Raw genomic sequence first — 13,451 nt, forward strand, 5'->3', positions numbered from 1 at the left:
AATGTATTAGCCAATACAATGCATCAATGTATCAAGCTTCATCATGCTAGTGCCAAAGTAATGTTTGATTAGTCTAGACGCAATAAAAGATGAAGAGACTCTAACGAACAAACTGCTGAAAATACAATTGTCATGAAATGTAGGTCACTGTAATCAGGTTTTGGTATGGCAGAATTATGCTCACTGAGATACATATTTATTTTCATTGGTGTATGTGAAAACAGGAAAGACAATGGAGTTCTAAGAATGGATTACTGAAAATTCACAATTTACTTATATTTCAAAATTAACCTGCAGTAAGCTGAGTCGCACTACTTAAAATGTATTCAGATACAAATTGGCATGAAAGTATGTGAAATATTGTCCAATGTATATAGGGTGTACAAATTGATAAAAATACTGATGAAAATTAGGTGATAGTGACTCACTTTTATTATGATAGATTTATTTTCCTTTCTATGTAATGGTTTGCCAAATTTCATTAGTGCGGGGAAAATAAGATCAAAGAAATACTTTGTCAATCAATTAAAATTTAAAGATTGTAATAATTGGTTCATCAAAACCAATCAACCATCACATCTTATAGGTGGGATATAGTTGCTATATTTTTTTCATGGGCAATGTAATTTTCATGTACTTGGTAATGGCCAAGTTGCTTGTATAATGTCAAACAGTCTATCAGATGATGTCTATTATGTTTCTGGTGCTTGGCATCTGCCAAAAGATGGAAGGCTACATTAACTGGATGCTGTAGAGAAAATCTTGGAATTTTAAGTATGTTACTTGTAAATGTTATTTAATATACATTTTACAGAGATTTTGCCTCTTTGTTTTGTAATATATATTTGCACTGTTTATTAATTTTTTAAACTTTTATTTTTTAACTCATTATACGGTGTGGGTAATAAAATAATGAATCCAGTGGCCGACCATGTCCAAAATCAGTAACAGCTTGGTAAACAACTTTTTTCTTTCTTTTTCTCAGAGTGTCTTACACTTAGTCAAAGACATTGTACTTTTTGTATAGCTCCACTATGTGATGCTTGTCACATGTTTTATTTTATGATTTTGGTGATGGACTTTCTAATTATCACTAAGATGGACTTTCTAATTATCACTAAGATTGTCCTAGAACAATGTACTTTTGATCCTTATCTGGGGTATCTTTTTACATCTTAATTAAAAATTAGTTATTTGTGCTTTAAGATCTAGCAGAATCAATTGGTATAATTGTTGTATCCAGTAGTTCATTTAGATTGGAAACGATTTCTTCAAATTATTCAAGTTTTTTTCTTCTCTGAAAATACAAAGTACTCATGAAAAAATATTATTCTTGGACAGAGACATTCACTGAGATTTATAGTGAATTCAAACCTGGTATTCTATTACTGTGTTTAAACAAAAGCCTTTGTACAGCACCATGACACAGACCACCACAGACATGTCAAAACATTCAGAAAGATTTGGATTTCCACTGAAGTTTATTCAGAATTTTGTGTCTGTAATAGTAGGATTATTTTGGGATTTAATTCATAATACTGTAAGTTCTTCTTTTTTAATTTTCACTATGTATTCAAGGGAAATCTGTTGACTTTTACAAAGCTTGTTGCTTTTCACTCTTTTCTATTACTTATTTTAAGACCATGAGCATTTGTAAAAGGCACGAAATGAGGACATCAGTGGAATATGCACCAACACACTGGGGACACGCCTTGAAACAAGGACATTCCCATTTTGTAATAGCAGCTAAAATGGACTGCCACAACCTTACTTAGTGATAAAGACCTTGCAATAAGCATATCTGATCATGTCCCTGTGTGGCCAGTATTCTTACACATCATTCTATACACAGCAATATACATGTCCCGCTTGACCACAATGGAAAACCATCTCCTGTTTACATGGTAAAAATTCACAGTTTTGCTGTTGGCTTGCGCAATTTACTTCCGAATCACTCACTTAAGATGGCATTGAAAAGTTCTAGCAGGATTAAAAACAAGTATTTAAACATAGACAAATATTCATTATATATTTAAACATAGACAAATATTCATTATATATTTAAACATAGACAAATATTCATTATATATTCCTTTTTTAACACAAAAAGCAATATTGATGTACTAATAGGCAGTCCAACATTCGCAACATCTGACCAAATTAGATCGAGAACACAAGAAAACCGAATAAAAGGTTTCATGCAGATATTATGCATGGTTTTTACCATGGGAAGAGATTCTAGCCATTTATTGCTTGTACATTGTATCTTTCATTTAACTGTGAGCCATTTGCATTTGGCTATGTAATACACTTGAAAATGTCAACATAGATTTTAGTTCATCCAAATATGGTTACTGTGTTTTTAATCAAGTGGCAACTCTTGAAATCAAGTTCTAATTTGATTGGTTAAAAAGTGTTATATCAAATATTTTTGTTGTCAAATATTAAGCATGTGAGCATTGATGGCTATTTTCCTTAATAACTTCTAACAATGGTGATTTGTGTGTTTATATTCAGTTTAAATATTTGCCTCCATTATGTTTATTGCTACTACTGTCACAAACTATCATCATTATCACTGTTGATAATAATAATAATAATAATAATAATAATAATAATGAGGACTTTGTATAGCACCTAATCTTTAGAAGCTCTAAGTGCTTTACAACATTAGACAACACCTATAAGATAAAAAAACATATAATGATATGATTACAAAAACAAACACCATGAAATTAGAAAACATAAAAAAAAAACATGCTGAGAATATTTATAGTAGGAAACATTATTAGGTCTTTAAGTTTGTTCTTGTAGTCGAAATAAGTGAATTCTGAGAGCACTCTTGAATGGGATCACTGCGTCTTTGTGTCTAATTTCAAAAGGGCAATTCATTCCACACTGCCCTGGTATGCAAAAGAATGCTGTCCATATGACTTTGATAAGAAGCATAATAACGAACAGTCTACATGGTAACCAAAGAATAATACCATTTCTTTTCTCACTTTAACGGCAAATCAAACAAGTTAATCTTGAGCCATAAGGAAATAAAAAGTATTTTTGGAAGAATGTTTTCATTGCAGTAGTCATGATGCCAAAAATAAAAAAAGTTTTCATACTCATATTGTTTCTCAGTGTAATTTAAATGTGCAAGCTTGCTTAAGTATTAATGATGTAAAAGAAAATACACGTAGTCATATAAATTCTGTTTGACTCAGCAGTAAATTATCAAAGATTTCTCCATTTTGTCAGTAATTTTTCATATTCTCTCAATAATTCCTGGGGCTCTGAGTGGCCAAGTGGTCTAAAGCGCTCACCATTCCGGATCACTGCCATCTCACCTCTGTCTATGTGGGTTCGAGTCCAAGGCTTGGCTAGCATGGGTACATGGGAAAGCCTGCCAGTAGCTTCTCGTGGGCCGGTGGTTCTTCCCTGGGTTTTCCAGGGTTCTTCCTCCACCAGTTATACTGGCCACCATGTTTAGCCTATCTTGTGCTGAAAATGGCGTTAAACCCTAGTACAACAACAACATCAATAATTCCTTCTTTCTCTCTTTGCTCTATTCCTTCTGTCTCTCTTTCTTTATGAATCCTTCAAGCTAGCTTGTTTTCTTTCTTTGTACAAAAGAATCCAGAGACTGATAAAGGTTGTCTCTGATGAATTTGAGCACAGTCTACTAGTATTTCATCATACATTCCTAATATTTCATACTGAAATTTCACAGCAATGAAAGCTGTCAGCTTCTTTTCTTACTATTATTTTTTTAAAAGGTATTTGATCTTCTATGATAACAGGAAATTTATTGTTTACATCCGAATCAGCAGTTTCTTTCTAATGAAAGCTAAATCTGATTGACATATATAAGAGCAATCACTATTTGCTATATACCGCTATTGTAAGAATGATTGTAAACATTGCATGGTAATGTACACGAGTCTAAGATATACATAATAATTAATAAGGTTTCGCTTTATTGTACTTTCATTTATTTTTTGGGGGTAACTTAAGTATTATTTTCCTATCCGGTCTGAGACTAAAATATTATGTACAAGTTTTGCTACTATGGAAAATAATGCACTATTTTTAAAAAAATGGTGCAAAAGTTGAGAAAGTAACAACTCATTCTGCCAAGTGCTGAAATCGTGAAAATATGTCAAACTGGACTGTAACAATTGCAAGTTTGTTAAACCTCACAACTTCGAAATCCACCTTCATATGCACAGGCCAAACATCATTTTCAACAGAAGCATTTTCCTATGACCTGTTTTGTTTCTTTCTTTCTGTCTCTCTCTCATGTGAAAAATAAAAACTATAAAATAATCATTCATAATTTGACAGGACACTTAGTTGACCCCTACCATTTGTAGGGCTATAATAGTCAATTAACCCCATTGTAAGTCAAGGTGTATTCTGCACGTCAGATCCATCTGAAAGATGACTTGTCACCAAAGAGTTCAAGAAGCACTTGAAAAAATAATCAAGCCAAACTGGATAGATAGGAAAAATAGGACAAAACCAGTATAAAATGCAATTACAGTAAGCAACTTTCAATTTGTTCTAAATAAATCCATATAAATTCACCATGTTTGACAATTTAAATCCATTTATATGATAAATCCATGAATTTCAAGTATAGTTGACATACCACTATAAAATGGCTCCGAATCACTTGTTTCACAATAACTTTACACATCTTACAAATGGACAAAGAAAGTCCAAACTTTTATGATTCACAGTATCGTAAAAATGCCACTATCTAATGTCATCTGGTACAAAATACAAGAATTCAACCTCATTGCCTAATAAAGTTCTAAAATCATCCATTGTCATTGCAAATTGTCATTGTTGACTCATCATAAATATTGTCCAACTCAGTTTCCTCGTCTTCACTGTTGTATACAGGTATTTTGCAGGAACTGAACTTAGGCTCCTTAACATTTGATCATACAGTCTCTGAACAAGTGTCAATTCTGCAGCAAGATCACTGGGAGGTCAAATAACCACCATCTATTACTTGGCCCTAAACAAGCATCAAACTCACAGCTTGAAAAAAGCATTGTCACACGGGAAATTGAAGAGGTTGCCACCTTTACAAGCTAAAGGATTAGGTAAACATTCACTGGAAGATTAGAACTCTACTTGGCACTGAAAAAGTACATGTATTAAATTGGCAGCTCAATCAAAAGGATTGCCAGCTTGAAAACATATTGAGTCATGCATTTATGAGCCAGCTTATCAGACCACTTGCACTGGCAGAAAACTGGGAAAATATCCTTTGGGAATTAAATCTAACTTATGGAAAGGGAAAAAAATATTAAATGAAACCATTAATTGCATCAAACACATGGTTTATAAAGCTAAAAACAATATATTAATATAGATGCAGGTTGTTAGACCTTCCACGAAGAAGGGAAGCAATGTACTTGCTAGTTAACACCTATGGCAAACAACACTAACATACACTTCACTTTGCAGTAGGTAGATTTAGTTTACCTGTAATATTATCAATTAAAATCCAAATAATTGTATATATAAATATTGTATAAATGAATACCAATTATGCATTTGTGAATGGCAATAATGGCACAAAAATGTAAAAAATATTTCAATCTACAGTATTTCTATGTACAGCAAGCATGCTGCATTTCCAACATTACACCATGATTTATAAAAAAATGATTGTATGTTCATGTTTAAAAGATGACCAATACACTGCATGAATCTAATTTTCAAATTAAAAAAAATAACAAAATGGCAACTTGTGAGTGAAGGTATCAGTATCCTCTAGAATATTATTGGATCTCATCTCATACAGAGAAGCAAAAAGACAAGAAAAATGTATAGTGCTACCTTTTCAAATAAAACTCAGTTGTCGGCAGCCTTAATAATGACTTGCATTGAATGGATTATAGCAGTATATATTTATACCCGAATATAATCCAATATTTACTATCAGAGGATAATTTAAATATATAAACCTGCCTTCAGCTGCAAAAAATCAAAGGCATGGAATTTTATTTGTTTTGTATGTTTTGCAAATTTTAAATATATAAATCTGCCTTCAGCTGCAAATAATCAAAGGCATGGAATTTTATGTTATGTATGTTTTGCAAATTTCACGCTGAATAAACTACCATTGAAGAACTACTGTACACTATCTACATTGGAAAGAATTGAGACTGAATTGCTATCATCATCATACTGTACACTATCTACATTGGAAAGAATTGAGACTGGATTGCCATCATCAGCATACTGTACACTATCTACATTGGAAAGAACTGAGACTGGATTGCTATGATCATCATACTGTACACTATTTACATTGGAAAGAACTGAGACTGGATTGCTATCATCAGCATACCGTACACTATCTACATTGGAAAGAACTGAGACTGGATTGCTATCATTATCATACTGTACACTATTTACATTGGAAAGAACTGAGACTGGATTGCTATCATCAGCATACCGTACACTATCTACACTGGAAAGAACTGAGACTGGATTGCTATCATCAGCATACTGTACACTATTTACATTGGAAAGAACTGAGACTGGATTGCTATCATCAGCATACCGTACACTATCTACATTGGAAAGAACTGAGACTGGATTGCTATCATCATCATACTGTACACTATCTACATTGGAAAGAACTGAGACTGGATTGCTATCATCAGCATACCGTACACTATCTACATTGGAAAGAAGTGAGACTGGATTGCTATCATTATCATACTGTACACTATTTACATTGGAAAGAATTGAGACTGGATTGCTATCATCATCATACTGTACACTACCTACACTGGAAAGAATTGAGACTGGATTGCTATCATCAGCATACTGTACACTATCTACATTGGAAAGAACTGAGACTAGATTACTATCATCATCATACTGTACATTATCTTCATTGGAAAGAACTCAGACTGAATTGCTATCATCATCATATGATTATTGTATTACAAAAAGCAAGATCAATATAATTATCTTCCCAATAATGTAGTTATTATTACAGTTTTCAAAATATTTTAGGATTATAAGTATAGCCAATAATGTAATTGTTGAAATCAGCCTTTTAGTACAATGTAAAGGTGTACACCTCAGAATAGTGTCAAATGCAAGGAAAACCCTATATGCATTATCAAAATGATCATATTGAAAATAGTTTCAATCAGGTAATGGGCAGCAATTAGCTAAGAGTTTACATGTACAGCATATAAAAAAGTACTGGTTCTACTTGCACAAGCATATTTGCCATTAAGCATCGTTTTCTCTAGTAATTAGGTTTGCACGGTGTAAAAATGATGAGTATAAGTACTATTACTGGTAATTTAGTTTGCAGTTCAGTATTTACTGGATAATTTTATTGATGTGATGGATGATAGTACTATCTGTAATATTTATTTATTTCGGATTACAGGAAGGACTCGGATAGTGAATACATGCCCTCTGATGATGAGCAACAAGTCTCTGGTTTATAATCTAATGACTTGTGTGAATACATGCCCTCTGATGAGCAACAAGTCTCTAGTTTATAATCTAATGACTTGTGTGAATACATGCCTTCTGATGATGAGCAACAAGTCTCTGGTTTATAATCTAATGACTTCAGATGTAGTACCATATTGGCTTAAATTGGATTGCCTATATGAGATGAATATCAAAGGCTTCAAAGAAAATGAAGACAGCATCCATGAATGACATATTATCCAATTAAATGTCTGTATCAAAAACAGCTGATGTCAACAAACCAACAACATGACAAAGTAACTCACGAAGTTGCAAAATCAATTGTAAATACAATAGTTTCATTTACCTGTTCAAAACCAGTACTCAACAGGATGGCGTCACTGACAGTCCCCAAAATGAACAAGAAATGAAAGAGAAAGAGTTCCCAGATAAACTCAAAAATATTGCCAATTACATCTACAACTGTCAAATGCTAAAACAAAAAAAGGGGGGAGGGCAGGCAGTACACTATTGGCCTACAGAGGAGCTGTTGACTATTACCCATGTCCAGACTGTTTCGGTTATTTTTCACACAGGAAGCTCTGGCAGAACAATTGTTCTCTTAAACCATTGAAAAAAGATGGAAGATGACAAATGATGGCTTCATCAAATTCACAGAGTACTAGTCTCTTATATCCTCAACACAGAATGAAGCAGTGAGACAATATTAGGTTGAACTTTCAGAAATTGTGTTAGCTTAGATGATTCTATTCAATTGATAATGTACCAGTGAATCTTCTGACAAGACTTTCAAAAGACTGTACACATATACACATGGCTAATATAGATGGTTTAATTAAAGATTAATTATCCGTAGAAAAAGCTTTACAAGATCTTGACAAAATTTGAAACAGGACAAAAAGAGGAAGAGCAGTACTAGTACCATTCAAGTCAGACTATGAAATACTTGGAAGCATTAAATGACAAAAGATCTATCATTTGCATGTTGTTGTGCACATCTGAAGCAAGGCATGGCACACAAGATGTTCATGCTGTTGGGCATGTCTGAAGCAAGGCATGGAAGCACACAAGAACCAGATAAATCGATCAAATACAGAAAAAATGTGACTATGTCACAAATGATAAACATGAAAACAATGAATTTTTTTTGATAGACTGTAGTCTGTGTCGTGATATCAGGGGTCAGAAAAAGTACTGTATTCAAACCCAGTACCAAATGTCAGCAAGCTCCTGCTCAGGATAGAGAAGGGTGGAGAAAGCTGAGGCTCAGGAACTCTGTAGATTCCATTAATCTAGGAGAGAAGGATGAATACAAAGTGGAGAACACCATCAAACAATATTCCTGATGGATACCTTTAAAGCAACATTTAGAATGAAAGTTGTTAATATGCTGTAGAAAAGAAAACTAACAAGCAGTCTTCATAAAATGATTTCCTGTTTAATCTTAGCTCAATGACATGTTCCATTAACTATATGATACAACTAAGTTTAAAGTGTTCCATTAACTATATGATACAACTAAGTTTAAAGTGTTCCATTAACTATATGATACAACTACTAAGTTTAAAGTGTTCCATTAACTATATGATACAACTAAGTTTAAAGTGTTCCATTAACTATATGATACAACTAAGTTTAAAGTGTTCCATTAACTATATGATACAGCTAAGTTTAAAGTGTTCCATTAATAAGGACTATCTGACATCATTTTCCAGTAGAACAAAATCTAACTCCATCATCTGATCCTTAACTGTTCTAATAGAAGCATTTTATTCCTTCTTTTACTTAGCATTGGGATCAACATACTTCCATTATTTTCACATCCGGGTGCTTAGATTTTGTTTAAAGAGCATGAAGAAAGATATTACAAACTTCCTCAGTAAACCCGTCTCTAACACAGACAAATGGAAAGGCGAATCGATATTTACAGATCTTTCTTTTAACCAGAAAGTTAAACTGTAGCACCTACAGTTTTCTTTTGCTTTAGTTTTTCATACCCAAGATAATGTTCTCATTTAATTGACTTGAGTTTTTCATACCCAAGATAATGTTATCATTTAATTGACTTGAGTTTTTCATACCCAAGATAATGTTATTATTTAATTGACTTTAGTTTTTCATACCCAAGATAATGTTATCATTTAATTGACTTGAGTTTTTCATACCCAAGATAATGTTATTATTTAATTGACTTTAGTTTTTCATACCCAAGATAATGTTATTATTTAAATGACTTGAGTTTTTCATACCCAAGATAATGTTATTATTTAATTGATTTTAGTTTTTCATACCCAAGATAATGTTATTATTTAATTGACTTTAGTTTTTCATATCAAGATAACGTTATTATTTAATTGACTTTAGTTTTTCATACCCAAGATAATGTTATTATTTAATTGACTTTAGTTTTTCATACCCAAGATAATGTTATTATTTAACTGACTTGAGTTTTTCATACCCAAGATAATGTTATTTTTTAACTGACTTTAGTTTTTCATACCCAAGATAATGTTATTATTTAATTGACTTGAGTTTTTCATACCCAAGATAATGTTATTATTTAATTGACTTGAGTTTTTCATACCCAAGATAATGTTATTATTTAATTGACTTCAGTTTTTCATACCCAAGATAATGTTATTATTTAATTGACTTTAGTTTTCCATACCCAAGATAATGTTATTATTTAATTGACTTTAGTTTTTCATACCCAAAATAATGTTATTATTTAATTGACTTTAGTTTTTCATATCAAGATAACGTTATTATTTAATTGACTTTAGTTTTTCATATCAAGATAACGTTATTATTTAATTGACTTTAGTTTTTCATATCAAGATAACGTTATTATTTAATTGACTTTAGTTTTTCATACCCAAGATAATGTTATTATTTAATTGACTTTAGTTTTTCATACCCAAGATAATGTTATTATTTAATTGACTTTAGTTTTCATACCCAAGATAATGTTATTATTTAATTGACTTTAGTTTTTCATATCAAGATAACGTTATTATTTAATTGACTTTAGTTTTTCATACCCAAGATAATGTTATTATTTAATTGACTTCAGTTTTTCATATCAAGATAACGTTATTATTTAATTGATTTTAGTTTTTCATACCCAAAATAATGTTATTATTTAATTGACTTTAGTTTTTCATATCAAGATAACGTTATTATTTAATTGATTTTAGTTTTTCATACCCAAGATAATGTTATTATTTAATTGACTTTAGTTTTTCATATCAAGATAACGTTATTATTTAATTGACTTTAGTTTTTCATACCCAAGATAATGTTATTATTTAATTGACTTCAGTTTTTCATACCCAAAATAATGTTATTATTTAATTGACTTTAGTTTTTCATACCCAAGATAATGTTATTATTTAACTGACTTGAGTTTTTCATACCCAAGATAATGTTATTATTTAATTGACTTTAGTTTTTCATACCCAAGATAATGTTATTATTTAACTGACTTGAGTTTTTCATACCCAAAATAATGTTATTATTTAATTGACTTTAGTTTTTCATACCCAAGATAATGTTATTATTTAATTGACTTTAGTTTTTCATACCCAAGATAACGTTATTATTTAATTGACTTTAGTTTTTCATACCCAAGATAATGTTATTATTTAATTGACTTTAGTTTTTCATACCCAAAATAATGTTATTATTTAATTGACTTCAGTTTTTCATACCCAAGATAATGTTATTATTTAATTGATTTTAGTTTTTCATACCCAAGATAATGTTATTATTTAATTGACTTTAGTTTTTCATATCAAGATAACGTTATTATTTAATTGACTTTAGTTTTTCATACCCAAGATAATGTTATTATTTAACTGACTTGAGTTTTTCATATCAAGATAACGTTATTATTTAATTGACTTTAGTTTTTCATATCAAGATAACGTTATTATTTAATTGACTTTAGTTTTTCATATCAAGATAACGTTATTATTTAATTGACTTTAGTTTTTCATATCAAGATAACGTTATTATTTAATTGACTTTAGTTTTTCATACCCAAGATAATGTTATTATTTAATTGACTTTAGTTTTTCATATCAAGATAACGTTATTATTTAATTGACTTTAGTTTTTCATACCCAAAATAATGTTATTATTTAATTGACTTTAGTTTTTCATACCCAAGATAATGTTATTATTTAATTGACTTTAGTTTTTCATACCCAAAATAATGTTATTATTTAACTGACTTGAGTTTTTCATACCCAAGATAATGTTATTATTTAATTGACTTTAGTTTTTCATACCCAAGATAATGTTATTATTTAACTGACTTGAGTTTTTCATACCCAAAATAATGTTATTATTTAATTGACTTCAGTTTTTCATACCCAAGATAATGTTATTATTTAATTGACTTTAGTTTTTCATACCCAAGATAATGTTATTATTTAATTGACTTTAGTTTTTCATACCCAAAATAATGTTATTATTTAATTGACTTTAGTTTTTCATACCCAAAATAATGTTATTATTTAACTGACTTGAGTTTTTCATACCCAAGATAATGTTATTATTTAATTGACTTTAGTTTTTCATACCCAAGATAACGTTATTATTTAACTGACTTGAGTTTTTCATACCCAAGATAATGTTATTATTTAATTGACTTTAGTTTTTCATACCCAAAATAATGTTATTATTTAATTGACTTCAGTTTTTCATACCCAAGATAATGTTATTATTTAATTGATTTTAGTTTTTCATACCCAAGATAATGTTATTATTTAATTGACTTTAGTTTTTCATATCAAGATAACGTTATTATTTAATTGACTTTAGTTTTTCATACCCAAGATAATGTTATTATTTAACTGACTTGAGTTTTTCATACCCAAAATAATGTTATTATTTAATTGACTTCAGTTTTTCATACCCAAGATAATGTTATTATTTAATTGACTTCAGTTTTTCATACCCAAAATAATGTTATTATTTAATTGACTTTAGTTTTTCATACCCAAAATAATGTTATTATTTAATTGACTTTAGTTTTTCATACCCAAAATAATGTTATTATTTAACTGACTTTAGTTTTTCATACCCAAAATAATGTTATTATTTAATTGACTTTAGTTTTTCATACCCAAGATAACGTTATTATTTAACTGACTTGAGTTTTTCATACCCAAGATAATGTTATTATTTAATTGACTTTAGTTTTTCATACCCAAAATAATGTTATTATTTAATTGACTTCAGTTTTTCATACCCAAGATAATGTTATTATTTAATTGATTTTAGTTTTTCATACCCAAGATAATGTTATTATTTAATTGACTTTAGTTTTTCATATCAAGATAACGTTATTATTTAATTGACTTTAGTTTTTCATACCCAAGATAATGTTATTATTTAACTGACTTGAGTTTTTCATACCCAAAATAATGTTATTATTTAACTGACTTGAGTTTTTCATACCCAAAATAATGTTATTATTTAATTGACTTCAGTTTTTCATACCCAAAATAATGTTATTATTTAATTGACTTTAGTTTTTCATACCCAAAATAATGTTATTATTTAATTGACTTTAGTTTTTCATACCCAAAATAATGTTATTATTTAACTGACTTTAGTTTTTCATACCCAAAATAATGTTATTATTTAATTGACTTTAGTTTTTCATACCCAAAATAATGTTATTATTTAACTGACTTGAGTTTTTCATACCCAAGATAATGTTATTATTTAATTGACTTTAGTTTTTCATACCCAAGATAACGTTATTATTTAACTGACTTGAGTTTTTCATACCCAAGATAATGTTATTATTTAATTGACTTTAGTTTTTCATACCCAAAATAATGTTATTATTTAATTGACTTCAGTTTTTCATACCCAAGATAATGTTATTATTTAATTGATTTTAGTTTTTCATACCCAAGATAATGTTATTATTTAATTGACTTTAGTTTTTCATATCAAGA

General features: G+C 29.6%; 1 protein-coding gene across 1 annotated transcript in view; it reads right to left on the reverse strand.

Moving 5' to 3' along the window:
- Positions 1-13,451, reverse strand: part of LOC149806408 (uncharacterized) — a 764,942-nt gene that overhangs the window by 26,372 nt on the left and 725,119 nt on the right. The window contains exon 13 of the mRNA XM_089970933.1: positions 6,151-6,808. Coding sequence (XP_089827059.1) covers positions 6,151-6,808 — 658 coding nt within the window. The remainder of the gene's footprint in view (positions 1-6,150; positions 6,809-13,451) is intronic.

Source organism: Sinohyriopsis cumingii, chromosome 1 (genome assembly GCF_028554795.1).
Source record: "Sinohyriopsis cumingii isolate HCF-2022 chromosome 1, ASM2855479v2, whole genome shotgun sequence".
Lineage (NCBI taxonomy): Eukaryota > Metazoa > Mollusca > Bivalvia > Unionida > Unionidae > Sinohyriopsis > Sinohyriopsis cumingii.